This window comes from Syngnathus typhle, linkage group LG5, assembly GCF_033458585.1.
Source record: "Syngnathus typhle isolate RoL2023-S1 ecotype Sweden linkage group LG5, RoL_Styp_1.0, whole genome shotgun sequence".
NCBI classification, from domain to species: Eukaryota; Metazoa; Chordata; class Actinopteri; order Syngnathiformes; family Syngnathidae; genus Syngnathus; species Syngnathus typhle.
In genome coordinates, this window is record NC_083742.1 from 12,245,003 (window position 1) to 12,271,817 (window position 26,815).

Sequence of the window (26,815 nt, forward strand, 5' to 3'; positions counted from 1 at the left end):
TAAAAGACCATAAAGTATTTTAATGTTGAAATTAGAAAATATTTACGCAAAATGTGCACACATTGAACAATTGTAAAAATGTTTAATACGACAATGTACTGCAGACTAGTTTATTGTTATCACTGTCCTATAGGTGGCAGTAGAGGACAACTCGATTCGAAATGTCGAAGTTTTTGGCCCTGAACAGCTTCCGTTTGCAGTTCCGTACTTCAGAATGCGCTCTGTGTGAGAATTTCGCCTCTATATTCCTGCACATCATACAGGTACGTAGGTGTATGTAGAAGTCCTACCAGTATGTATCTGTTATTATTTTGTTTATTTGAACTGAAAAGGGCTCTATAAACCGTCAACCTAAGCAAAACGTGCTATTGTTAAAGCGAGTTAAGCGTGCTAGCTAACTAGCCCAGCCGTCCCTGCATTGTTAGCATAAAAACCCGTGGCATTGAATGTAGTTCTCTTTTTTTTCCGTCTCTCACATTATAAAATATTTGATCCAATCCAGCTTTCAAATGTCTTCCGACGCACTCAAAAAGCGAAAAGCAAAGGTTCTTCGCAACGAAGCAGGAACTCCAGAGGTGAAGCGAGGCAGAGGTGACGGAGATCAGCAGGTAAATTGAATGAGCTCAGAAACCTTTTGCACTAGATTTCCATTTGTGTATGTTTTTAAGCGCTGATAACGCACATAATATTTTTGGACTGGGCACTTTTTGTGTTAAGCAAATGGTTAATGTGTTGGTGAGGGGGGGCACATAGCGAGTCACAAACACGTAGAGAAGTCCCACTGCTTGAGATGAGTTCACCTTGCATTTCCAGGATCAGAGATTTTGGGCCTTACTGACCGCGTTGATTCACCTAATTATGTGTGTGTGTATTTCTAGGATGTACGTGTCTACAATGAGGAGGTGGAACTGGATGGTCGGGACCCTGAGGACGACTTCCTCCAGTTTAAAGAATCTTGTGAAGGTTTGGCCACGCTGATGGGTGAAATACAGAAGCTGAAAGCCAGTGGGGCAAAGGAAGGGGTGAGATACAAAATCAATTCAATTCTCTTAATCAGTTAAGTGTGGGTTGAGGGCTCTGGGAATAACGTGTAGGCACATCATCTACCTGTGTACTCATTTATTTTTTACCCTGAAAAGCAAGTCATTGGCAATGTGTCTTGCAGTGCGCTGAAGTTGAGCGGAAACGCTTAGAGAGTTGCAACCACTTTATGACTCTGAAAAAACTCAACCGTCTGGCTCACATGCGTCTCAAAAGAGGCAGAGATCAGACACATGAGGTAAGCACATTGAGTACTTGAGTACTCATTTAGACTCGCATATTATTGTTGGTCATTGGCATGTAGTGTGACGGTGAAAAGTGATTTATGCTCCACAGGCAAAGCAGAAAGTGGATGTGCTTCACCTCCAGTTGCAGAATCTTCTGTATGAAGTCCTGCATCTTCAGAAGGAAATCAGCAAATGTTTGGAGTTCAAGTAAGCAGGAAATACCTTCTTAACCTTGAATCAATTTTAGACAAAGCTATGGTCAAGTGAAGATATAAAGTGTTATTCTTACTTAAACTTGTTGTCTTATCTTTTGACAGTTTGTCTTGAAAAATGCGACTTAATTAGCGTCTATGTTGTCGTCTCAGGTCCAAGCATGAGGAAATAGAACTCGTGACCGAGGAAGAGTTTTACAAGGATGCACCGCAGGAAATTTCCAGGCCACAACTCACTAAAAATGATCCGCACCAGCTCACACTGGCGCGGTTAGACTGGGAGCTCGAACAGAGAAAAAGGTACTCAAACCTTTGTACACCACAGCTCATTTAATGCACAGTACCCCAAAATGTCTACATACGGAAAGTTTAATTACTGATTGATGCAGGTTGGCCGAGACATACAAAGAGTCTCAGGCCACCAAAGAGAAGATCCAGAAGAGTATTGAGGTTAAGAAGGAACATCTGATGAGTTTGCAGCCTGGCCTGAATGCCATCATGCAGGTAAGAGTCCCATTTGTTGTAGCTAGTCCGGTGGATGGATACAAGATATTTTAGGCTTATCTTGGATTGTACATCAACAGTTTGTTTGTATAGGTTTGTTTTTGCATTCCCTAAGTGCCATTGTGATTATTGCGCCCTCTTCTTTGCCAAGGCCTCCCTCCCGGTGCAAGAGTACCTTGCCGTGCCTGTTGAACAGACCCAGAAGCACACCGAGGTTGCTCAGCACTTGCCACCACCCCTCTACGTCCTTTTTGTTCAAGCCAACGCATACGGACAAGCATGCGGTGAGGAAGCTTCTCTTACACAGTGGAATACAGGCCACTCTTTTATATTTGCTCCTGGAGTTTGGAGAACAAAGTTCTACTCTGAGTGATTTTGGTTTTCATTCAGACAAGAACTTATGTGTAACAATCAGCGGGGACGTGGATGAGGCCAAGGCTATGTCCAAACCTCCAGAGGATTCTCAAGGTGAACGTCAATAGTATATGTGCACCATTTATGTGCAAACAAAACAAGAAACCCACACTGCACTGCTATTTTATCAACACACTCGTTCTATGTCATACAGATGATGACAGTGACTCGGACGCGGAGGAGGAGCAGGAAAAAACGGTGAGTCTCGGCTCATCTTAGGCACACACGGGTCGGTGAGGTCAGCCAATCTTTCAGATTCGCATCCCTGCGACTGTCACAACATGTCCCCTGAAGCTCCAACTGTCGCACTGAGGATGGAGAAGGAATGTTGATCGCTTTCTGTATCCGAATGGCTGCCAGCTGACAAATTGTTGGTTTATGTTTCTTTTGCCAGGAATGCCTGAGCAGCTTTGCCCTAAACACACTTTAATGGAATGACAATATATATTTCTTTTTACATGAAGTATCTCAGAAACTTTCATGTCATCAGTTTCTCTATAATTAGATAGCTCAAGTGTAATATGTTTTGTCAACTAAAATGTTTCTGTACATTATTAAAACATTATTATGCACTTTGCAGAAGAGGAGACGGTCAACTGCAGGCGGCCACCTGGATGACAAAAGACGAGAGATGCTCAAGAGGCACCCACTGTCCCTCTCCTTTGACCTGAAATGTAAAGGTAATTCATTTTCCACTAAATTCGATGAGGACAAGCTCTCCCCATGTCATTTAAAATCTCAAATTACCCTTTGTGTGTGGTGGGAAAAGTGAGAATTTATAGTTGTGCTTAGATATCACACTTGAATTTTGTGTGCCTTCTGCTGGTGACTAAAGGTGCACATATAGAGCTGCATTGCAGGTTTTACTTACCCTAAAAGGGGGGGGGGGTGCGCTCATATTTTTGCTTATACAGCAATTCAAGGTGCTGTAAGCACATTTTCTCATGAGTGCTCTTTGTCTAACTGCTGAGCTCTCTCGCACCTTACCTCTGATCAGCTGTCGTCTGCCAGCTTCACGCATCGCTTGGTATGTCCTGAAGGTCGTTATGCATTGTGCGTCATCACAAGCGCATCCCCTTTGATGCACGAGGAGGTCCGAGCGGGACAACCACGTAGATGATCCTAGTATCGAGTTGACTTTGGAATGTACTAATTACCAATTTGACTTTGCAGATGGCAGCGTCCTCAATCTGTACTTCTACTACCTGATAAATCTCAACATCATGACAGTCAAAGCTAAGATTTCTGCAGCCACAGACCTCACCACAGCCATCAGTGCAGGGTAGGTTCACGTTCGCGTATAGATTTAAGCCTTCGTCTCTCCGCTGCTAATAATGAGCACCGCCTTTGTAGGGCGCTGATCGAATCCGAGACCCTTCTTAGCTGTTTGTATTCCAACGATCATGGAAGAGAAACACCCAATCCAGCCAACCGTTATCAGTTTGATAAAGTCGGGTAAGGAGGCTGTTCTAAGCAGTCGTGTCGAAAACAATTTAGTTCGGTACGATTTACAAATGTCACGTTACCTCCCCAGTATTGTTTCTTTTGTCGACTACGTGGAGGAGCTGGGTCATCCCTACAAGTGGGTACAGAATCTTGGAGGGCTGCATTTTCCCAGTGATACCTCAGATGTGAGTGCTGTGCTGTATGCATGTGACATTTCCAATATTTTACATGTTGCTTGTATAAGCACCATCATTTGGTCTCACGTCTTACTGCCTGTCTCCCCAGGGTGTGCTTGTGGGCAGCTCTTTGAGCGCTAGCCATATGGAGAACACCATGAAGCTTCTGAGGGGGCGGGTCCTGTCCCGCTTGGCTCTACATAAGCAGTTTGCTTCATTAGGTAGGTTCAAGCTACCATTAATTGTGCACAATTGGTCCTAATGCAGATCTCTTCAATCGAGGCTGAGGTTGTTCTTCTCTCCAACAGAGCACAACATCATCCCCGTCACCAGTGAGTGTTTGCACATCTTTCCAGCTAAGATTATTTCCCGGTTAGCTCAATGGACCACTATCACCCACGAGGAGTACATGGTATGGACACACACTCCAGTCTGAATGCTTGATAGTGGCATTTTGAGTTTATTTATTTATTTTTTTATTTTATAGTTGGGTCATTTAATTATGCATCTCTTCTCTGCTAGGACCTGACTTTTACACGCCATGTGACTGATGCTGGTCTGGCAAAAGAGACTGACATGTACTTTCTTGGAGTTGTTGAGCGGGGCACTGGTAACCCGTTGTTTTATTCCACGACATTTTGTTCCCCTTTATACAAATTTCTCAACCCATATGATAATTTGTATTCATGTTTGTAGCTCGCCTGCAGGCTGCGGTGGTGCTGAATCCCCGGTACCCAGAAATCTCTCCTCTTTTCTCGCTCTCTCTCAACTGGAAGGGGGAGCGCAGCGGACGCGCTGATGACAACCTTCGGGTAAAAGCTTTTTATAATTATTGTTAATGTCCCGTACACTAAAAACAAGCTGACTCATGTGGTTTGGGTCCAGGCCATGGAGAGTGAGGTGAACGTGTTCAAAAATGAACTGCAGGGGCCACGTCCAGGCTACCAGCTCCTGACCAATCAGATTTCACGCCTGTGTGTCTGTCTGGATGTCTATTTGGAGACTGAAGAACAGGATGATGGTGTGGAAGGACCACGGGAGTTCCCCCGCGAAAAGATGTGCCTGCGTACTGTCAAGTGTGTACTAAACAGAATAAAATGCACTGATCTCTGACATCCACTTTTATCTGACTTGCGTTCCTTTTTTCTTTTTTTTTTTTCCTCTTCTTCTTTTTTTCCCTCCCAGGGGTCCAAATCGTCTGAAGCCATTCAAATACAACCACCCTCTGGGCCTCTTCAGTCATCGCTAAAATTTGGCTTGTGATTCATTTTACAAATTTTAACTCATCATGTTGTATTTGAAGCATTTTAGACAAGCTGTAGACATTTAAAATAATCATACGAGTTGAAAATAAACTGATCCCTTATTTTCCTGAAAAAAGAAAATGTGTCTAGGCTGTTTTTGGTTGTCTAAATTGACCGCATTTCATGTTGTCGCTCCACCTCACTGCTGCTTTATTTATAAAACGTGCACTCACTCATTGTGTGATACATGCACAGCATTTTCATTGAATACATCTACAAACGACAAATCAGTCACGTATACTTTGTGGTTCGTTCTATTAGTTGCACATACTCAAATCTAAGACAGAATATGGAAATATGCAACCAAAGAGCAAATTGACTGGTGTCACGACGCTCCTCACTTATACATGAGTGAGGTTTGCGAGATGTGAGGATAGCTGCAGTCTCCACCCCTTCTACTGCAATGCAGGCAAGTTTTGCTGCATTTACCTTTCAAACTTCCCTTAACAAATCCTCACATCAGGCTAGCATGACAGCTTCCCCTGCACACCACAATATATGATCATTCTTTTCTTTTGTGTTGCATATTTATCAGGTTTATTGATACACATGACAGTCAAGTGTTGTCAGAGCATGGCGGGCCAGAGTGAGATGTCTCACCTGTGAAGCCAAACATTAAAGTGCACAAGCATCCAAGATTGTCTCACTAAGTTCTAACATAGCAAATGTAATATATATATTGCTACAGACTATACCGAAATATATTTTTGGGCATCATGATATTCTCATCCTTGAAGGTTAGTGCAGGTAAAGTGCACTTATCATTGTCACATTCACTTGAAGAGCTTGCCTACAAACATGGTAGCATACGTACATAGGAAGTAGGACGATAAAAACAAAAGATTGCTTGTACTTGAGCATCCTTCCTGCTCTCACCTGAAGAGTTTTTTTTTTTTTTTTTAAGTTGGCTGAAGCTTCACTTCTCCTTTTTGTCTTTGGACTCTGTGCCAGGAGATTTTGCCACCGTGTCTTTCTTCCCTGCGTTATCAGCACCTTTATTGATCTCCTTTTTCTCTTCTGGTTTCTTGCTCTCTGGTATCGCAGGCTCAATTTTAGGCTTCTCCTCCTGCTTCTTTTCTGGCTCTGCCTTGGCCGGTTTAGGAGGTGAGGGCTTCTCCTCAACCGGGGGAGGAGGAGCCTCTTCTTTTGGTTTGGAGGTTGGTGCTTTGCTCTCAGCAGGTTTTGGAGTTTCTTCCTTTGGCGCCACAGTTGTTTGGCTGTCTTTCTTCACGTCAGGTTTGTCATCCTTCTTACTCTCTGCTTCTTTCTCCTTGTTCTCCTTCTCCTTTACTGGTTGTCCAACATTTTCCTCTTTGACTGGTGGATCCCTCTTTTCATCTTTAACAGGCTCCGGCTTGTCTTTTTTCTCCTCTTTAGTGTCGTCTTTGGCAGCAGGGGCTGGTTTGACCTTCTCAGACGGTTCAGGTGTCTTGGGAGGAGGGGATTTAGACCGTGGGGATTTGTTTGGAGGAGATCTGGGTGACTCTTCAGGGGATTTCGCAATGGGAGATTTAGCCGGTGGTGATTTGGACTCTGGCGATTTGGGGGGAGATTTAGGCTGAGGAGACTTTGGGACTTTCTCTGGTGATTTAGCAATGGGAGATTTAGCCGGTGGTGATTTGGACTCTGGCGATTTTGGGGGAGATTTAGGCTGAGGAGACTTTGAGACTTTCTCTGGTGATTTTGACTTGGGAGAATTCAGGGCTTTCTCTGATGATTTGTCAATCTCTTGTTCACCTGCTCCCTCTATTGTGTCTTCCTTTTCTTCTACTTTGTTTTCTTCCTCTTCTTCCTCTTTGTCTTCCTCCTCTTCTTTAGTCTCTTCACCTTCTTCTTCTTCTGCCTCCTCTGTCACCTCTGTGACCTGGGTCTCATCTGTCTGCTCTTGAACAATCACTTTATCTTCTTTCACTTTGAGATGTGACGAAAGTCTGTTATCCAAGTAGGAGTAGGGACTGTCTGACACGAGACGATTCTCTTCTCCCTCCAGAAGCTTCCTGGTTTTGGGGACATGGAAGCTTTGATTATCAGGAAAAATGGAATGAGCACATTGTAATATTTTATCAGGGCACCAACCTATAGGCCGCTATTTCAATATCTAGAGCCATCTTCACATTCAGAAGTTCCTGATAGTCCTTTAGCTGGCTGGCCATCTCCCATTTGGTGTTTTTCAGCTCAGAGTCCAAATGATTGATGGTATCCTGCAGAATGAACACATGATTATGACATGGAGATTTAGCAAACCATTGTCTTTTGCTTGCTTCTATTGAGATGTTTGTGGTTGTCCTGCCTGGAGTGAATCAAGGTCATCTCGGTGTCTGTCCTCGCTCGCCATACGCTGCCTCTCCAGCGACTCCTTGGTTCCCCGGAGAGTCTCCAGCTCGATGGTGCGACTCTGGAGCTGACGACGATATTCCACGATTTCCTCTTGGGTCCCCCGGATTGCATGTTGATTGGATCTGGCCGCCTCTGTCAGACGCTCCATGCGTACTATACAAAGTCAGACCAGATGTTTGGTTGGTCACAAGATCCATAGGAGAAACACAGCACATTTTCATGTAGCTTCCCCACATACTCTGTAGTGTGTCTGAATAAGCATCATGCCCAGTTCCCCTTTTGTAAGCATGAGTGAGCCTCACTGCTGCAGTCAGCATGACATCACATACAGTAGACAAGGTCATACTGCTACCTGTGTTTGTTTTGTCCCAAACAGATCAGCAGGGTGTTTCTTTCCATACAATGCGAGCCTTCTAAATATACTTGAATGTTTCATCTTCACCAATTTATCCAATAATAACAACAATAATGGTCTTACAGGCTACGTGCAAACACTTGGTGCATATATCAATCAAGTTATTGTTAAGAGATGAAGGTTACTCGTCATAGCCACACCAACAAAAATTATGAGAATTCATTGACTGTGACCTTGAAGCGATTATACTGTATTTGTTGATGTTTTAGTTTCAAGGTTAAACAACTTAAACACCAATAAATAAACCAAAATAAATAAATAAGGCTTCCTTGCTCGTATTTGGTGCTACACTGCGGCATGCAAGGCGTTTGGTTTCACAGAATCACTTATTTGCTTTTCACAATTTTTCATGACTTCTGATATCAAAACAACATACTACATGTATTTATTAAATGCACCAGGATGCAGCCTGAAATTAAAATGAGTTTGATACCTCATTACCCCTGTAACCCCTTAAAATAATCTTTTGGAACTTTTACTCCCGCTGGGAGCCGCCTTACCTTTGAACCAGTCCTCGGCTTGGTTGGCGTTATTTCCCGCGTGGCGGTCAAGCTGTGCGCGGATCTCCTGCAAGGCTCCGGTCACGTCCATTTTTGGTGAGTCACGCAGATCAAAGGTCATCTAAGTAAGGGAAGCCATTTATTTGAAATCCTACTAGTGCAATGACTTGTCAATATACCAGTGCAGTCATTTTTCTCAATACTGAGACAACTCAGCACACTAAGGACTAGTATTGTACAGTAAGATATCGAACGCCATGCCACACCTGTGCGCCTTGAATTTCAGCAAGGAGCTCGGCCACTTCTTTCTCGTGGTTCTTCTTGAGGAAGGCGGCCTCCTCGTCCAGGGCGCCGAGCTTCCTGTCCAGATCCATTCGGGTCATCTGGCACTCGTTTACGTATTTCTTCATGGCCTGCACTGTCGCGTCCAGCTCCTCGCGACCGCGCGCCTCATCTTCCAAATGGGTGCGCATCTGCTGGATGTCTTCCTCCAGGCGTTCGTACTCAACAGCCGCGCGACCTTTTTCTCCGTTAAGTTGCCCTATGAGAGCCCGGAGGTCGTCCAGTTCCCGCTCGTAGTTCTCCCCCACGGAGGCGCGCCCGCTGTGGCTCTGCCGCAGGGCTGCCGCTTCGGCTTCTAAGTTGCGGTTGTGCATCTCCAAGCTGCGCACCTTGTCGATGTAGCCGGCGAAGCGGTCGTTGAGCGCCTGCAGGATCTCCTTCTCGCTCCTGCGGGACATGTCCCCGTTGAAGGCGTCCAGGTTGTCCCCGCAGGACTGCGGGCTGCTGTAGGTGAGACGACGGCGCTGGGAGTGGAAGCCACTGGAGGACACCGAGGCTGGCCGAGCCTTACGGAGCCCGCTCGGGCTGAAAAAGTGGCTCTCTACGGTGAAACTCATGTTGAGGACTGCAGCAAGAGGAGGAGAGCGTCTGGCTTATATATGTGGTGGGGGTGGTGGGGGGGGATCACCAAGTCAGCGCCACTACTGTTTAAAGACACACCTTTGCACGAGTTTTTTTTTTTTTTTTTTTGCTCTAATACAATGTTTGTCAAACTTTCTACACCATCCCTCCAACCCATCATGACCAACATCGGAACGCAGTAGTGTGTAGCAGGTTTAAGTGTTTACAGACCGTTTTGTGAGCTGTAGATGATATGTTGTTAATTAATTAATAAATATAATATAACAATTGTTAGATATCATTATTGTTATTTATACAGTCGATTAGAATATAGTATTTCCATGAGGTATTTTTGGAACATTCACAAATAGCACGCAGTTAAATATATAATTTTGATGAGTTGTCATCATTTAAAAGAAACGTAATTGATCAAGCCAAACAAATAAAATATGCCAAATTGAAAACATTTATACAGTTAAAAGAAAAATACACTCGAATCCTATTCCTATGATAAAAGCCCTGCAGAATTAATATACGCAGGTAGCATGGCTGTGCGATGTGCATTCTGCTGATGCTTAAAGCCTTGATGCTGCAGTGTGAGTTTGCAGATCCACACCAGTCCCACGGGGAGTCTTGGCCTCACACACACAAACACAAATCAAATAATTCCATTGTTTTGTTGCTGCCCTTTTGCTTTCTTACACCCTGGACACATTATTCATTCCAGTCACTGGCAATTGTTACATTCCAAATGAGGTGCTGACTGCATAAATGTTGTGCACAGTGTTGTGTTGATACAGAATGACATAACTTGTCCTTGCACATCTGCTTCGAGAAGAGGTCATGCCCATGACTTATTTCTGCAAATCATAGTACCATGGATATTGTTGAAGGGTAAGTGGATCAGAGCATACTAGTTAATTTTGCTGCGTCAGCCTCTCTCGCTCCCAATGATGTCACAACAATGTCACCCATGACCGCATCCTATCATTGCATTCTCCTGAGAAGCACACTTTGAACTATTTCTGTCATTTGTATATATAGTATATAAAAAAAAAACTGCTATGCAGTGTACAGTGGGTACATCTATTTATGTTTGATGTAAGAAGCTGCTTATGGGTCAATCAATACCATGTAAGATACAAAAAGTTTAAATGACAATTGCTTCTGTGTGATAAAATAGTTAATCGGTATCACCCACAACAATTAAAAAAGTACCTATTAAAGATAAATAGAACCAAAGACAAATGAACCCAACACTGTAAGCATACACCAACATCAGTCAGTGACAATGCATTATTATTTTGTTAGTGAGCCTGTGTCAGGAGCTTCACTGCATGCTGTTATATTTTCAGCACTGATTTAATATAATGACCGGAAAGGGGACTATGAACTTGTAAGGTTGTGAAATAACCAAACACTTGAGGGAGGTTTCAGACTACAGGGGACAGAGGATAAATGGATGATACAGAGTGACGCATGGATGGGACATCGGGCAGGCAGAACACTGAGACGGGAGAAAATGAGGGAGAAGAGTCACCTTCACAGGGACAGCTGGAAAAAAATGGCTGCCATGGTAGTTTCAATGATGACTCAGCTGTAATTTCATTACAGCATTGGAGTTTCCTGAGACATTTTTGTTCTTAGTGTATGAAAGGAAAAGTAAGATGCAACCATGCAAGGCTGCACATTTGACTGCATGTATCCCGTATAATTAAAAAGCACTTAACAGACAAATAAATAAGTTCCCAGGTCGTTGTCTTCATCGCATTTCTGTGACCAAGAACCCTTTCATTCGAGGGCCGCATGCAGAAAAGCCGAAAGATGCTAAGGCTACTGAAATTATTTGGTACCGCCTATAGTTGCTGGAGATTTATCCAATCTGCCAACCATCCACAAGGGGGCAGGATAGCCTCACTGTTTTACGTTACATTTCCGGTTGTGCTGCAAACGAGGGAAACTTTAACCATTTTGTCTGAAATCGGAACCTAAATGTCCATTATTAGGCAACAATCATCGTCTAAGTTAGCAGAAAAATGGATCCAAGAATACAACAAATTTGTCAACGAATGGAAGGTAAATCAAACTGATTTCCTTACGTTTTCTAGATTCATGGTGGTCAATGACGATATGTTTCAAGATTCAAGAGTTTTTGTCATAAGCACGTTTAAAAAAAAAGAAAGAAACATGCAATAAAATGCTTATTTTCATGTTTCCCGTTGGACTCTGCAGAGCTTCGCCCCAGAGTACAACAACTTGAGCCCACGTAGCCCATCTTGGGCAGTGAAGAAGAATGAAACTGATACAAAAAACAACTGCTGAGTGGTTTGTGAAAATATCTGCACAATATGCATTATTGCATATGTAACTTGTGTTTAATTGGAACTGTTATTGACGTACTTTATTTGGTTTGTAACAATTCGCCAGGAAACCAGAGTCCTTCTGACGTAGCAACACATCCACGTTGTCCACGAGATAAACACCAATCAAAGAACACACGTTATGTTGACGTCTCAGGCATGACAGAGCGCCATAAATGACACGCTTATCGTAGTTGTTTCACCATTTAGTCGGATACTAAACACGCAGGTGTCACGTTTATTTTTATAAACTATTTTTATTTTTTGTAAAAAGTATTTATCGTATGACTGAAAAAGAAGGGTGGAAGTGTGTTTTAAAATTTATTGATTCTTAAACGCGGTACATGGTCATTGGTTTACTCTACGTTTATCCCGTCTTAACTGACCAATTAGATCAAAGTAGGCGGACCGTAGGAGCAATTTATACGTTTGCAATTGGCCGAAGGATACGTTACTCGACGTGACGTCATACACTTTTCTTACTTTTTTATTGGTCTGCGACTTTGACAAACGGCATCAACCAATCATAATCAATGGAGCATCAAGAGCTCTGTACACCAGTATAGAAAACCACGGAAACCTCTGGACATTCGCGGATATTTTGCGGAGTAGGATAACGAAAGCCGGCGAAGCATCGTAACTTTAGCTAGATTTTCTGTATTTATTGTTGTTATCCAGGTGGACAACCATGGCATCGGGAGGGGAGTAAGTAGACACATTAATATATGTTTTCAAAGATAATATAATTATAACGTGTCAGTATACACAAGTTTATTAAAGTTAGCACGATTGCTAAGATATTAGCAACAAAGCTAACGGGGTCAGTTACTTGTCCATTGCCTACATAGGCGTCAACATTTAAAACCTACCGATATTGAGGTGTTAACCCGACCAAATATTACTAATTGGTGCAATCCCCACTACTGTCGTTCTCCAGTGACTAGTTTTCAGCAAATACTCTAGTGACAACGGCTTGACAAAGCACAGTCATTGCTGTCGGATTGTTGCGCGTCTTAGCTTAGCAACACGATCAAGGCCAAAGCCATCCACCATTACATAGGGATGGCCTTTACATAGAAAGCAAACACCATCTACTGGTTTGGAGTCATTCTAGTGTTGGCCTGGAACCGAGGCGCGGTGCACATTAAACGTTAAGCCAAATAATGCCGATTGTCAATGCTAACTTGCTAGCCAATAGCGTCACGTCTACTCACAACAGTGCCGCAAAGCTAGCTGGTTAGCACAATTAGCTTTTATGCTCAATGACCGAGTTAACAGTAATGGTGTAATATTTATTTTCATCCGGTGAATATTCGACATAGTGGAAGCGATCGTAGGAAACTCCACAACTGGCAGTTTGGAAATGCACATATATTTTTGTGTAGATCAAGAAAGCGATCCAAAGTTTTCTTCTCGATTCTTTTGCTGTGTCATCCGGGCTCGCTTGCGTGCCCGTCTCTTAGCGTAAAGGCTAGCATTAGCGTGCTAACGACACGGAAACGCATTCTAAAAGCAATATAACAGTACCCTAAATACGAAATTTTACGGGAATATAGCTGTTATTTTCTGTTTGACTGTACATCAATCATGAACACATATATGCTATCTTTTAATTGTTGACGCAGTCAGTGCATTTGTATTGTATGTATAAACGTGAGTCAGGGGAAAACATTTATTTGTATTGTATTTGTATCACAAACTGTTTGACTCATTCAGTACATTTGTGTCATGAACAACTCTGTTTTACTTTGATGTATTGAGACATCCAAATGTTCAATTTCTCCTTTAGAGCAAAGAATGATGACTTAGCCACTGCAATTCTGAAACAGAAGAACAGACCCAACAGACTCATTGTGGATGAGTCTATTAATGAAGACAACAGTGTCGTGTCTCTCTCTCAGGTACATTGATTGTATAGAAAAGTGCAGACATTGATTGTATAGCTCAGTGCTGTTTGAACAATACTCGCATAGCAATGATGTGAAATTGATCCTACATTGTTTCTAGACCAAGATGGATGAGCTCCAGCTCTTCCGTGGCGACACAGTGCTGATGAAGGGCAAAAAGAAACGTGAGACCGTGTGCATTGTATTATCTGATGATACATGCTCTGATGAAAAGGTTAGAATGAACAGGGTGGTCCGCAACAACTTGAGGGTCCGACTGGGTGATGTCATCAGGTAGGAGAATGATGCACCACTGTCTTGGCTCCTTCTCAAACTCTGATATAAAGAGTACAATGTTTTCCCCTCAGCATTCAACCATGTCCTGATGTAAAGTATGGAAAGAGGATCCATGTCCTACCAATAGATGACACAGTCGAGGGAATCACTGGCAACCTGTTTGAGGTTTATCTCAAGCCATACTTTCTGGAGGCTTACAGGCCCATTCGCAAAGGTCAGTGCAAGCAAGATCTGACTGCTATATATTTTCTCTTCCTTTCTGTGAGTTGTAACTTTAAGTAAACATGACCTGTTTTGACTTTAAAGGTGATATGTTCCTGGTCCGAGGAGGCATGCGTGCTGTGGAATTCAAAGTGGTGGAAACTGATCCTTCCCCCTACTGCATCGTTGCTCCAGACACTGTCATTCACTGTGAGGGCGAACCAATCAGGAGAGAGGTGGGCACTAAATCATCACGCTGCCCCACAACGCGACAGTTATCTTATTCACGTGGTTTATTAAACCCACAGGATGAAGAGGAGTCTTTGAATGAGGTTGGCTACGATGACATTGGTGGAGTAAGGAAGCAGCTGGCTCAGATCAAAGAAATGGTGGAGCTCCCGCTTAGGCACCCTGCACTTTTTAAGGCCATAGGTGTCAAGGTATGCTGTACTGATGTGCAATCTTTACAGATAATACAATGTTAATATTATCCTACTCACGAATATAATGGTTTTTCCTCAGCCCCCACGTGGAATCCTTCTGTATGGACCCCCTGGAACTGGAAAGACCCTGATTGCCAGGGCTGTGGCCAATGAAACAGGAGCCTTCTTCTTTCTGATCAATGGTATTGTGACAATGCTGCCATGCATATGTTCTTTGCCATTGGGATTTCATTCATCCATCCAGCTCCAGCTCATTGCATCAAATGTATTAAGCTCATTGCATCAAATGTATTATTAGAACTGGCTAGACGAGTTCATTTGTCACAACAGTTGTCTTCTGCATTATAAAAATGTGCCAGATTATGGAAATACTGTATATAAGACAAAAGGATATTATTGCCACCTCAAAGTCATTATCTTTTAAAAAAAAAAAATAAAAAAGTGCATTCCGCTAATGCAAATGTTTTTTTTCTAAAGGCCCTGAGATAATGAGCAAGCTGGCTGGAGAAAGCGAGAGTAATTTAAGGAAAGCCTTTGAAGAAGCGGAGAAAAATGCTCCTGCCATCATCTTCATCGATGAGCTTGATGCTATTGCTCCAAAGCGAGAGAAGGTGAGGATTATTGTATAGGGTTTCTTTCGGTGTCCCACGTTTTTTCAAAATAGTTTGAAACCATTCATAGGGTTTAATAACTTTCATATTTGTGTTGTGTATAATCTTCCATTTAAATGCTGCTATGTGTTCATTCCGCCGTACCTGTGTATTTTTGTAGACTCACGGAGAGGTGGAGAGGCGCATTGTGTCGCAGCTACTGACTCTGATGGATGGCCTCAAACAGAGAGCTCATGTCATCGTCATGGCCGCCACAAACAGACCGAACAGTATCGACCCAGCTCTGAGGAGATTTGGTAACTAACACCTCAAAGCAACATGCTATCCGTGGCTGTGGCTCACTGTCAAGCACTTGTGCGACATCCATCTGAACTACCATATTTTCCGGAATATAAACCGCACCAGCTAGAATTAGGGGAAATTCTCATTTTGTTCATATATAAGATGCACCGGACTACAAGATGCAGTTGTTTTAATGTTTAATTACCATTTATAAGAGAAAATGCACAGAGGATTGTCTTGGAAGAAATGGTTCTTTGGGAACGCATACCTTTTATTGACAAAGATGAAGGAGCGCTACAAATATACAAACATGTATAAATCTCAGCAACGACCATAATAAACTTAATGTGGGTGAAACACTAGCGACACAACTAATAATCAAACGGGACCACTTGCAGGGGTAAACTTGGTAATACGATACGGGCTACACGTAAAGCACCAGAGAAGGCATAACTTGAAAAAAAACAAACTAAAAAGGGTGGCGCATCAAGAATAGCCCAGTGCCCGCTAATGGCCGGAGGAAACCTCTACAGTACGTGCAGCAGCTCCATTTCTTTGAAGAGCCAGCTGCCTTTATTTTAAAAGCAGCATCATATGCATTTCTTTTGTAATGGGGGTTTGTGTATAAAAGCTTCCTTTCTTCAGTAATGTCCGTTTTTGTCAATTCTGTCTCCTTTGTGTCAATTGTGCGGCACTATTTGCCTGGCGGACGGGCATGCGATCTCGCATGACCGTGAGCCTGCTCGCATATCCCTCCGCCAACCGAGGTGGTAGCGCTCAACAGCGGTCCACAGCCTTTTTACGAACGAGTGTATAAAGTGTATTAGACGTGGCAAAAAGTCCGGGAAAATATGATAATAAAAATGTTTCAATGTCCTCAGGCCGTTTTGATCGGGAAGTTGACATTGGGATTCCGGATGCCACTGGCAGACTTGAGATTCTCCAGATTCACACCAAAAACATGAAGCTGGCTGATGATGTGGACTTGGAACAGGTTTGTACCAGCATTGGTTAGGTGTCATTGTTAGATTGGTGTATGACAGCAGCGACTGGAGTCGACTGTACCTTGACTTTTTATTGGATGCCGAAGGATGAGTCTTTCTTTTCATAAGTTGGGCAATCTAATTGTAAAGCTCGCAGTGCATGTCAGCTATCAGGACTTAATTGTCCTTGTTGACAATTGCAGCATTCCTTTTGTCCATCTATTTTCGACTTAATCAGTCTTTGACTTGCCAGTTCAGCACTATTGAGCTGTGTGTATGCCGTGGCAGGTAGCCAATGAGACCCATGGTCACGTGGGTGCAGACCTGGCTGCCCTGTGCTCTGAGGCGGCATTGCAGGCCATCAGAAAGAAGATGGACCTGATCGATCTGGAGGACGAGACCATTGATGCGGAAGTCATGAATTCTCTCGCCGTCACCATGGATGACTTCAAGGTAAAACTCTTGCGTGGAAGGCAATATGCACGCACATTTCTTTTAATGATATTCACTTATTAAACCCAATGTTTAGTGGGCCCTGAGCCAGAGCAACCCGTCAGCTCTCAGAGAGACAGTTGTTGAGGTTCCCAACATTACTTGGGAGGATATCGGTGGTCTGGAAGATGTCAAGAGAGAGCTGCAAGAGTTAGTACAGGTATGGAAAACCGATATAACTGAAATATCCATCAGAATGCAATCTGCAAGCTTTCATAAACTGTCTTATCTTCCTCAATCATCTTGAATTCAGTACCCAGTGGAGCACCCAGACAAGTTCCTCAAGTTTGGCATGACCCCATCCAAGGGTGTGCTCTTCTATGGGCCTCCTGGTTGCGGTAAAACACTGCTGGCCAAAGCTATCGCCAATGAGTGCCAGGCAAATTTCATCTCTATCAAAGGACCAGAGTTGCTCACCATGTGGTTTGGAGAATCTGAGGCAAACGTCAGGGAGATTTTCGATAAGGTTGGTGACCCTGTTGCTGTTAGATCTTTACAAATGCTCATGGTCCTAATGAGAACCAACATCTGCATACATCCAGGCTCGTCAAGCAGCTCCCTGCGTTCTCTTCTTTGACGAGCTGGACTCCATAGCAAAGGCTCGCGGCGGCAACGTGGGAGACGGTGGCGGAGCGGCCGACCGTGTCATCAACCAGATCCTGACAGAGATGGACGGCATGTCCAGCAAGAAGAACGTCTTCATCATTGGCGCCACAAACAGACCCGACATCATCGACCCCGCCATCCTGAGACCTGGACGTCTGGATCAGCTCATCTACATCCCCCTGCCTGACGAGAAGAGCCGAATGAGCATCCTCAAGGCCAACCTCCGCAAGAGTCCCATCAGCAAGGTGAACTTTTAACCTGGCAGTGAAACTATGACTATGTGTGCTCCTAATCTTTTTAGGAAAGCGTAGTACTGTTAACTCCTGCACTGTGTATTTTACTACAGAGCTTTTTCTTCTTTACTGCATCCTGGCTAACTGACTTTACAGATCTTTGTTTTTCCTCCCAATGTAATCCCAGGATGTGAACCTGGACTACCTGGCGAAGATGACCAATGGCTTCTCTGGAGCTGACCTCACAGAGATCTGCCAGCGGGCATGTAAACTGGCCATCAGGGAGAGCATCGAGAACGAGATCCGCAGAGAGAGGGAGAGGCAGACAAATCCTTTAGCTATGGTCAGTCCACTTCGTTGTCTTCGCTCAGATTCCATCATTTTGGGTACACTTTCAACACCATCATCTCATTTTGTAGGAGGTGGAAGAGGATGACCCCGTGCCTGAGATTAGGAAGGACCATTTTGAGGAGGCCATGCGATTCGCCCGCCGCTCCGTCAGCGACAATGACATCCGCAAATACGAGATGTTTGCACAGACGCTGCAGCAGAGTCGTGGCTTCGGCAGCTTTAGGTACACTTTTGGACTTATTCAAGTACATCCAGACTCTGTTCTTTTTCTTGTTGGTTAAATGTGGACCATTTTAAGAGTAATGTAGCAATTTTAGAGATTATGTCTGATTGACAGATTATGGTCTCCAAAAATACCCCAACATGTAATCCTCTTGAAAAAGGCTCTCTCGTGTTTGTCTAAACCAGACTGAGGCAAAGTACAGCCTGCAGGCCACATCTGGGTGGTACTCGTGTATTAGCGACATCATCGTCCCGATGATGATGTGCCCAAGTAGAAATCGCCAATATGTGTTAGCAATTGGTGCTCATTGTCACCTTCCTAGAGTAATGGCCCAATCATATTCACACAAAACATTTTTTTTTTACATCAACATGCTGGCAACCTGTTCTAAATTAAATTAGTTAAACAGATTATTCAGTTTTACCTATGAAATGAATTTATTAATACATATAATCAGCAATTTATTCTGGGTGACAGACCATTATTTTATAAAGGTGACGATATTGAACATGTATTATTTTATAAAGGTGACGATATTGAATATGTTATAATAATTTCACTACGGGGGTGAAATTCCACTTTAGCAGATCCAGCTACATCATAAAACGACAATTTGAATTCAGACATTTTATAATTTCAGTTGCATTACGGAAATGTCCTTTTTCTCACTTGTACTCTCGGCTGAAACGCTCCCATCTTGTTTTTCCCAGGTTCCCTAATAGTACCACTGGTGGCAGTGGTCCAAGCCACAGCACAGGAGGAGGTGGCACAGGTCCTGTTTTCAATGAAGATAACGACGATGACCTTTATGGATAAATGTACACACTGCCCCACAGTGGTCAGCACAGGAATGACACCTGTAAAAATTCACCAGATTCCAACTTTTTAGGACTTTGTGCTTCTTTCTTGTGTTCCTACGTTTTTTTTTTTTTGTATGAATTCCCTCGGAGACAGCATGTTGCCACTTGGCTTGCCCTGGCTTTATTGTGGGTGGGGAGAAGGGGGATGTCTGCAAATGGAAGGTGAGTACTGGAGCATTTCCAGTGGGGAGGGGGTGGGACGTTGAGTGGCCTCGTTTTCAGTATACCAAGATACAGTTAGTGGTGGGATTCTATGCTAGACCTTGAGAAATGGAAAAAAAAAAACATTGCTAAATTTACTTTTTGTTTTTTAAAATAAAACAGTAGCATATAATGTTGTTAAATTTGTCAAGGTTATGTTGTTGAAAATAAAATCTCACACGTTATAAATGTATTGGCTTGAATTGATTTTAATGAAAAATCTCATGACTCCCCATGTGTTGATGTGATTCAAATCAGAATTTGTCAGCGGTAAGCAATCTTGCTGCTGACCACGCAGTGTCACTGCAGTGAGGTTCAATCCGAGACAATTGCCAAATTGTATTCCTGCGCTCCCAATTGCCATTTGGCCAGAAAAAACATTTTCGGGCAGGTTGAGCGTGAACTCCCCAAAGTGAATCAAATAAACATCGATTATCAAAATGTATCTAATTTAAATTCAAATTAATCTGACCAATCAAGTTGACAACAGTTTAGAGCCATTGCGTGATTTAAAACCGATTTTGTTTTGACTCAATAAGGATCATTGAATGGGAAATGAGGGTGTTCAGCATCTCTCCAAAGTGTCTTGCCATCCCTCTGTGGAAAAAGCAAATTAGTCAGGTGTGCGTTTGATCTAGGAACACAGAATTGTTGACATGTCACATGAGTACATGCATGGAACACCTTGACTGTTGGGGCGATGAAGCGTTGGCTGCGATTTAAAGCGTCCATCAACTTCATGTGCTCCTCTGATAGGGCAAAGTCAAAAAGCTGCAGGTTCTGACGGATCCTGGAGGGTGTCACACTTTTGGGGATACACACAATGTCCCTCTGAATGTGCCACCTGCAAAATGTAATTGACAGAGAGGGAGATCAGAGGTACAAATTTGGATCGTGTGGAAATTAGAATGTTTATATACGTTTGCATATTTCTTAATACTGGAGTTTTCAAATGAAATCGAAGCCCTACAACCTGAGTATGATCTGGGCAGGTGTCTTGTGGTATTGCCGAGATATTTCTCCCACTCTGGGATCCTGCAGCAGGCAAGGTTCCTCAGCGGAGGCCCAGGGTCGATCCCCGCTACCCAGAGGGCTGTAAGCCGTCAGGCAAACAGCCACTGACCTGACATGTACAAGTATGAGGGCGACCTCTGCTTTCAATCGTAAACAAAAGAGAAATCCAACATTGATCCTCACCTACAATGAGCCAGGAGATCTCCTTGGGACAAATATGGATGACATTCAACCTGCGGCAACAAGGAGACACTTGTTCTTGACAGTGTCCATGTATTAGGTAGTGGAGATAGTTGTGGTCTACCTGGTTTACCACAGGCTTGTGTTTGGCCATTCTGATGATGTCATCCATCTGCCTCGCATTGAAGTTGGACAGCCCGATGGCTTTGACCAGGCCTTGGTCCATGAGGTCCTCCATGGCGGCCCAAGTCTCTGTGTAGTGTGTGTCAGAGTAACACACACTTCCATCTTGACGCCGAGGCAGCAGCTCCTTTCCAGGCCTGAACATATGAAGGACACGCAACGTGACTCTCACGTACAGTTCAGTGCAATCCTCTGGCAAAGAATCACTTACTGAAAGGCCATTGGCCAGTGCATTAGATAAAGGTCCACGTAGGAAAGACCCAGGTGGGCCAGGGTGGTCGTGCAGGCTTCCTCAACTTCAGAAGGGTCATGTTTGGTGTTCCACAGTTTAGATGTCACAAACACTTGGTCACGACGCAAAGCCTGCAGGGAAGACTAGAGTGACTCTCGATTGGTTTGACTCCAATGACGTCATCAAGAACAGTAATGATAATAAGCAGCATTCAAAATAAATAATTGTTTTAGTTGTGTAGAGGTGCACTGCTTCATATGGAGAACTCGTTCTCTTCTGGTGCAGTAGGCTTCAGGTGTGAATACAAACAGCGTAGATTCGAGCCAACTCAGCACAAATATGCAGAGCAGGAATGCAGCACGTAGGACTCGCATATTTTCCTCCATTTTCGGGTCTGTGTGCCCGCCTCTCATTGCTGTCCAATGGAAGCACAGATCGTCACAACCGTGGATGTTTACAAAATACACTTCACTTGTAAAATGTACAGTCTGAAACCACAACAAAAAAAAATTAGACCGCTTTTGACCCGGATCAGCGCTTTTCTGATCTGAATAGGAACTTAACGTCACTCAACTGCGGCTCCTGACGCGGAGCAGAGTGGCGCAGCGGAAGCGTGCTGGGCCCATAACCCAGAGGTCGATGGATCGAAACCATCCTCTGCTAGTCGTTTTCTATCACTTACCCGTGCAGGCAAAATCATTTACACAACGGAGACGTATTGCCTAATGATCTCTGATATTTACTTTTTATGTCCGCTTCCACTTTGCTCTGTTTGCTGCAGTACTGCTGCAGGCTCCAAAATTAGGAGATCACTAATCGTGGGTCTGTAATGAACACTAGTAGTATGATAATAGTGGGAATGAATAAACAAACACACAAATAAATGAATAAATAAATAATCGACCTCTGGCTAGTTTTAACATCATTGTAATTATATATACGTATATAATATATATATTCTTATATTGTGAATGTGCAATTATTACAATAATATTCTGAATAAGGGATGACCGATTTGAATTTAATTTTGATTAACCCTAATCCTATTTTTTTATTTTTTATAAAGCAGGATTAAATCTAAAACAATTACTTTAAAAAATCTAAATAAACCTATCAACCTAAATTCAATCGGACGCAATGCTAGGGATAGCCACTAGGGGTGCCCAAGGGTAACCGGACGGCGTGGTGGCCATTGTGGAAAAATCATGGAACCGTGAGTGTAAGGGACACCCAAAATAATGACCTTCAGGGAAGAGCTAAATCCAATCAAAGATGCTGTGAAGATTGCAGTGATCTCAAGAGATGGGTCACTTTGTCAATGGGCTCCCTGGATGTCAAAACTAAAGTACAGTAATAAAAGGAAGTGTGATGGTTAGATGTCTTTAATTAAAATCGAAGTGCAATACCAATAAAAAGTAATAGATAAAATTGACAGCTGAACATAAAATCAATGATGTCAAAGGTATAGGGGAATAAAATAAAGTAAAATAGTAAGATAGTGAATGGTATGAAATGGATAAGCAACTTTTGTACTCAACAGGGACATAGGATGCAACCATATCTGAATACACACTACTCAGGGTTGAGAATATTAAAATAGGTTTTGACTAATAATCGGAAATCCAACAAAAGGCTCGCTCAGGGCCGCTCGAAAGTATATCCAAATTACCTGGAGTAACTACCGGAGAACGAGAGGTAGTGCACAAGGGACACACATGAGGGAGGCACCAGGAACCTGAATGAATTGGAACCGTGAGTGTAGGAGCTTTCTGAAATAGTGACCCTCTGGCAACAACAAACACACCAGGTTGGCCTTCCCTGGGGCCTTGCGGTGTATGAAGCACAGGGAAGTGGAAGGAATAAATCCAGCATCTCCTTAGGTCGTGCGTTGTAATGGGATGAAGGAGATTGCTCAAGAAGAAAGGAGCATTCTTTTGTCGGCTGGGTCTCACTCTGAGCAGGGTGGATTGATCCTGAGCTCATCTGCCTTGAGTGGCTTGACCTGGATACCTAGCGGTGTTAACGAAGGGTCAAGGTGACTCAGGGTGTAAGTGCTCAGGGGCTCCAGTGCTCTTGAACCTTGATCAGAGGAGAAAGGCAGCGGTTCACCGCAGCTGGCCTACTCTGATTGGGGCGGATTGATCCCCAGCTCTTCTGCCCTGAGTGGCTTGACCTGGATACCTAGCGGTGTTAACAAAGGGTTAATGCGACTCAGGGGGTACGTATGCGGCCCCCCTGAGTTCCGACTCTCGGAACAATGCACGCAGGGTGTGGTGGTCCAGAGCGGAAGGACCTTAATCGAGGCTCAGTCTTCTATGAGGGTTAGCCTCGCTCATGCAACAGCACATTGCACCACACACGTTAATATTGGACTCTAAATGGTGACCTGGAATAGGTTCCCAATTCTTCCCCTTAATATTCACGTCCCCTAGTCCAGCTTAGGTGACTAGGCCGAGGATGCACCGGGACCTAGGCGATGTAGAGTAGGGTTCTTTTTCAGCCATTCCCTCCACAGGTATTGCAACACAGGTGAGTTCCCTCTAGGTACTTTGACTTCCCTGGAGCCTCGCGATGGAGGAAGCACAGCAAAATTGGAGGAATGGATCCAGCATCTCCTTAGGTCGTGCGTTGACACGGGACGAAGAAGATTGCTCAAGAACTAAGAAGCCTCTTTTTTTTGCAGGTACAACCGGGAGGAGAGTACTGGGGAGGCACTGCTTAGTCAGGGCTGGCTCCAGTGCTCTTGAACCCCGATCGGAGGAGAAAGGCAGCGGTTCACCGCGGCTGGTTCTCACTCTGATTGGGGAGGATTGATCCCCAGCTCTTCTGCCCTGAGTGGCTTGACCTGGATACCTAGCGGTGTTAACAAATGGTCAATGCAACTCAGGGGGTACGTATGCGGCCCCCCTGAGTTCCGACTCTCGGAACAATGCACGCAGGGTGTGGTGGTCCAGAGCGGAAGGACCTTAATCGAGGCTCAGTCTTCTATGAGGGTTAGCCTCGCTCATGCAACAGCACATTGCACCACACACGTTAATATTGGACTCTAAATGGTGACCTGGAATAGGTTCCCAATTCTTCCCCTTAATATTCACGTCCCCTAGTCCAGCTTAGGTGACTAGGCCGAGGATGCACCGGGACCTAGGCGATGTTGAGTAGGGTTCTTTTTCAGCCATTCCCTCCACAGGTATTGCAACACAGGTGAGTTCCCTCTAGGTACTTTGACTTCCCTGGAGCCTCGCGATGGAGGAAGCACAGCAAAATTGGAGGAATGGATCCAGCATCTCCTTAGGTCGTGCGTTGACACGGGACGAAGAAGATTGCTCAAGAACTAAGAAGCCTCTTTTTTTTGCAGGTACAACCGGGAGGAGAGTACTGGGGAGGCACTGCTTAGTCAGGGCTGGCTCCAGTGCTCTTGAACCCCGATCGGAGGAGAAAGGCAGCGGTTCACCGCGGCTGATTCTCACTCTGATTGGGGAGGATTGATCCCCAGCTCTTCTGCCCTGAGTGGCTTGACCTGGATACCTAGCGGTGTTAACAAATGGTCAATGCAACTCAGGGGGTACGTATGCGGCCCCCCTGAGTTCCGACTCTCGGAACAATGCACGCAGGGTGTGGTGGTCCAGAGCGGAAGGACCTTAATCGAGGCTCAGTCTTCTATGAGGGTTAGCCTCGCTCATGCAACAGCACATTGCACCACACACGTTAATATTGGACTCTAAATGGTGACCTGGAATAGGTTCCCAATTCTTCCCCTTAATATTCACGTCCCCTAGTCCAGCTTAGGTGACTAGGCCGAGGATGCACCGGGACCTAGGCGATGTAGAGTAGGGTTCTTTTTCAGCCATTCCCTCCACAGGTATTGGAACACAGGTGAGTTCCCTCTAGGTACTTTGATTTCCCTGGAGCCTCGCGATGGAGGAAGCACAGCAAAGTTGGAGGAATGGATCTAGCATCTCCTTGGGTCGTGCGTTGACACGGGACGAAGAAGATAGCTCAAGAAGAAAGAAGCCTCTTTTTTTTGCAGGTACAACCGGGAGGAGAGTACTGGGGAGGCACTGCTTAGTCAGGGCTGGCTCCAGTGCTCTTGAACCCCGATCGGAGGAGAAAGGCAGCGGTTCACCGCGGCTGGTTCTCACTCTGATTGGGGAGGATTGATCCCCAGCTCTTCTGCCCTGAGTGGCTTGACCTGGATACCTAGCGGTGTTAACAAAGGGTCAATGCGACTCAGGGGGTACGTATGCGGCCCCCCTGAGTTCCGACTCTCGGAACAATGCACGCAGGGTGTGGTGGTCCAGAGCGGAAGGACCTTAATCGAGGCTCAGTCTTCTATGAGGGTTAGTCTCGCTCATGCAACAGCACATTGCACCACACACATTAATATTGGACTCTAAATGGTGACCTGGAATAGGTTCCCAATTCTTCCCCTTAATATTCACGTCCCCTAGTCCAGCTTAGGTGACTAGGCCGAGGATGCACCGGGACCTAGGCGATGTAGAGTAGGGTTCTTTTTCAGCCATTCCCTCCACAGGTATTGGAACACAGGTGAGTTCCCTCTAGGTACTTTGATTTCCCTGGAGCCTCGCGATGGAGGAAGCACAGCAAAGTTGGAGGAATGGATCTAGCATCTCCTTGGGTCGTGCGTTGACACGGGACGAAGAAGATTGCTCAAGAAGAAAGAAGCCTCTTTTTTTGCAGGTACAACTGGGAGGAGAGTACTGGGGAGGCACTGCTTACTCAGGGCTGGCTCCAGTGCTCTTGAACCCCGATCGGAGGAGAAAGGCAGCGGTTCACCGCGACTGGTTCTCACTCTGATTGGGGAGGATTGATCCCCAGCTCTTCTGCCCTGAGTGGCTTGACCTGGATACCTAGCGGTGTTAACAAAGGGTCAATGCGACTCAGGGGGTACGTATGCGCCCCCCCCTGAGTTCCGACTCTCGGAACAATGCACCCAGGGTGTGGTGGTCCAGAGTTTTCAACATTGTTTTCAAAGTGTTCCGTTAATTGCTATGTAAAAATAAATGGGCCTTTTTAAATCTGCAAATTCAAATCAAAGTATTTCACTGACATCGAAATTTAGACATCACCTTGCCTGGACCGACCCTGAGAGCCAGAGCCTCGCCCACCTCCTGTTCATTCTCATACGCTGCCGCGCAGTCTATGTGCCGATAGCCACAATCCAAAGCTGTCAGCACGGCTTGTTTCACCTGAAATAAATCAATTATCAACCTTCAGAACACAATATTACGAATTTGTCATCCAACACTCGTATTATAGTGGCCATTGAGTAGTTAATTGCCTCTACCTGTCCCGGCACACTTTTCCATGTTCCAAGGCCAACCATTGGCATCTTCTGGCCTGTTGTAAGAGTTACAAAGGCATTCATGTTCCACCACTGTGGAGTTGACACATAAAGTGAGGTTCTGTGCAGACACTTCCACTGGCGGTCACCACGACTAAGTCCAGAGAGTTACTGATTAACAAAGTTAACAATAAATTACGGAAAGAAAAAGTCTGTGGTGAAAGTAAAAGTACTGCTATGACTCCTTAAGTTGAAAAAACAGTACAGACTCTTGAATGTATAAGCATTAATCCCCGGACAATGCAGAGATGGTTGAACTCCATTCAACCTGGCAAGAGCTCATCTTTATGGCTTTCCTGTGCTGCACTCATGCCCATGACTTGAGTTGGCTGTAAC

General features: G+C 44.4%; 4 protein-coding genes across 6 annotated transcripts; 2 read left to right on the forward strand and 2 right to left on the reverse strand.

The window, feature by feature from the left end:
* Positions 1-111: 111 nt before the first annotated feature.
* On the forward strand, positions 112-5,405 carry thoc5 (THO complex 5). Its single transcript, XM_061278657.1, has 20 exons — positions 112-263; positions 503-608; positions 879-1,022; positions 1,166-1,279; positions 1,378-1,475; positions 1,634-1,780; positions 1,870-1,984; positions 2,136-2,268; positions 2,375-2,452; positions 2,553-2,596; positions 2,979-3,078; positions 3,572-3,680; positions 3,752-3,853; positions 3,933-4,029; positions 4,130-4,241; positions 4,329-4,432; positions 4,543-4,630; positions 4,717-4,832; positions 4,906-5,096; positions 5,206-5,405. Exons 2-20 carry the CDS (start codon positions 510-512, stop codon positions 5,267-5,269), a joined length of 2,055 nt encoding a protein of 684 aa, XP_061134641.1. The 5' UTR covers positions 112-263; positions 503-509; the 3' UTR covers positions 5,270-5,405.
* Positions 5,406-5,465: 60 nt separating this feature from the next.
* Positions 5,466-9,475, reverse strand: LOC133154162 (neurofilament medium polypeptide-like). The gene is made up of 5 exons (XM_061278656.1): positions 8,843-9,475; positions 8,577-8,697; positions 7,615-7,814; positions 7,401-7,525; positions 5,466-7,321 (listed from the first exon to the last, which is right to left on the reverse strand). Exons 1-5 carry the CDS (start codon positions 9,473-9,475, stop codon positions 6,241-6,243), a joined length of 2,160 nt encoding a protein of 719 aa, XP_061134640.1. The 3' UTR covers positions 5,466-6,240.
* Positions 9,476-11,412: 1,937 nt separating this feature from the next.
* On the forward strand, positions 11,413-19,697 carry vcp (valosin containing protein). Of its 2 annotated transcripts, XM_061278420.1 has the most exons (18): positions 11,413-11,555; positions 11,712-11,804; positions 13,629-13,740; positions 13,847-14,019; positions 14,094-14,236; positions 14,329-14,459; positions 14,532-14,663; positions 14,746-14,848; positions 15,144-15,277; positions 15,438-15,573; positions 16,441-16,553; positions 16,831-16,995; positions 17,072-17,194; positions 17,288-17,500; positions 17,577-17,885; positions 18,061-18,216; positions 18,293-18,447; positions 19,158-19,697. In XM_061278420.1, exons 4-18 carry the CDS (start codon positions 13,853-13,855, stop codon positions 19,261-19,263), a joined length of 2,286 nt encoding a protein of 761 aa, XP_061134404.1. In that variant the 5' UTR covers positions 11,413-11,555; positions 11,712-11,804; positions 13,629-13,740; positions 13,847-13,852; the 3' UTR covers positions 19,264-19,697. The 2 variants fall into 2 exon arrangements, with proteins under 2 accessions (XP_061134404.1, XP_061134403.1); XM_061278419.1 differs by lacking the exons at positions 11,413-11,555; positions 11,712-11,804 and adding an exon at positions 12,384-12,544.
* akr1a1a (aldo-keto reductase family 1, member A1a (aldehyde reductase)) lies at positions 19,304-26,583 on the reverse strand. Of its 2 annotated transcripts, XM_061278422.1 has the most exons (8): positions 26,423-26,576; positions 26,205-26,324; positions 21,097-21,248; positions 20,827-21,022; positions 20,706-20,755; positions 20,482-20,631; positions 20,193-20,352; positions 19,304-20,105 (listed from the first exon to the last, which is right to left on the reverse strand). In XM_061278422.1, the coding sequence occupies exons 1-8, from the start codon at positions 26,501-26,503 to the stop codon at positions 20,040-20,042; spliced, it is 975 nt and encodes a 324-aa protein (XP_061134406.1). In that variant the 5' UTR covers positions 26,504-26,576; the 3' UTR covers positions 19,304-20,039. The 2 variants fall into 2 exon arrangements, with proteins under 2 accessions (XP_061134406.1, XP_061134405.1); XM_061278421.1 differs by having other exon boundaries at positions 19,304-20,352; positions 26,423-26,583.
* Positions 26,584-26,815: the final 232 nt, after the last annotated feature.

What these genes read in the sequence shown, in the direction of transcription:
- LOC133154162 (XM_061278656.1), bottom strand. Translation starts at nt 9,475, where the DNA reads ATGAGTTTCACCGTAGAGAGCCACTTTTTCAGCCCGAGCGGGCTCCGT. An exon ending in AGCCGAGGACTGGTTCAAAG is followed by an intron (nt 7,815 to 8,576) that starts GTAAGGCGGCTC and finishes GACTTTGTATAG; the next exon opens with TACGCATGGAGCGTCTGACA. An exon ending in ATGACCTTGATTCACTCCAG is followed by an intron (nt 7,526 to 7,614) that starts GCAGGACAACCA and finishes TTCATTCTGCAG; the next exon opens with GATACCATCAATCATTTGGA.
- akr1a1a (XM_061278421.1), bottom strand. Translation starts at nt 26,503, where the DNA reads ATGAATGCCTTTGTAACTCTTACAACAGGCCAGAAGATGCCAATGGTT. An exon ending in CACTGGCCAATGGCCTTTCA is followed by an intron (nt 21,023 to 21,096) that starts GTAAGTGATTCT and finishes TCATATGTTCAG; the next exon opens with GCCTGGAAAGGAGCTGCTGC. An exon ending in CCTGCCCAGATCATACTCAG is followed by an intron (nt 20,353 to 20,481) that starts GTTGTAGGGCTT and finishes TACATTTTGCAG; the next exon opens with GTGGCACATTCAGAGGGACA.
- vcp (XM_061278419.1), top strand. An exon ending in CGACTGGGTGATGTCATCAG is followed by an intron (nt 14,020 to 14,093) that starts GTAGGAGAATGA and finishes TTTTCCCCTCAG; the next exon opens with CATTCAACCATGTCCTGATG. An exon ending in GCAAGAGTCCCATCAGCAAG is followed by an intron (nt 17,886 to 18,060) that starts GTGAACTTTTAA and finishes ATGTAATCCCAG; the next exon opens with GATGTGAACCTGGACTACCT.
- thoc5 (XM_061278657.1), top strand. Translation starts at nt 510, where the DNA reads ATGTCTTCCGACGCACTCAAAAAGCGAAAAGCAAAGGTTCTTCGCAAC. An exon ending in GCAGAGATCAGACACATGAG is followed by an intron (nt 1,280 to 1,377) that starts GTAAGCACATTG and finishes TATGCTCCACAG; the next exon opens with GCAAAGCAGAAAGTGGATGT. An exon ending in AGCAAATGTTTGGAGTTCAA is followed by an intron (nt 1,476 to 1,633) that starts GTAAGCAGGAAA and finishes TTGTCGTCTCAG; the next exon opens with GTCCAAGCATGAGGAAATAG.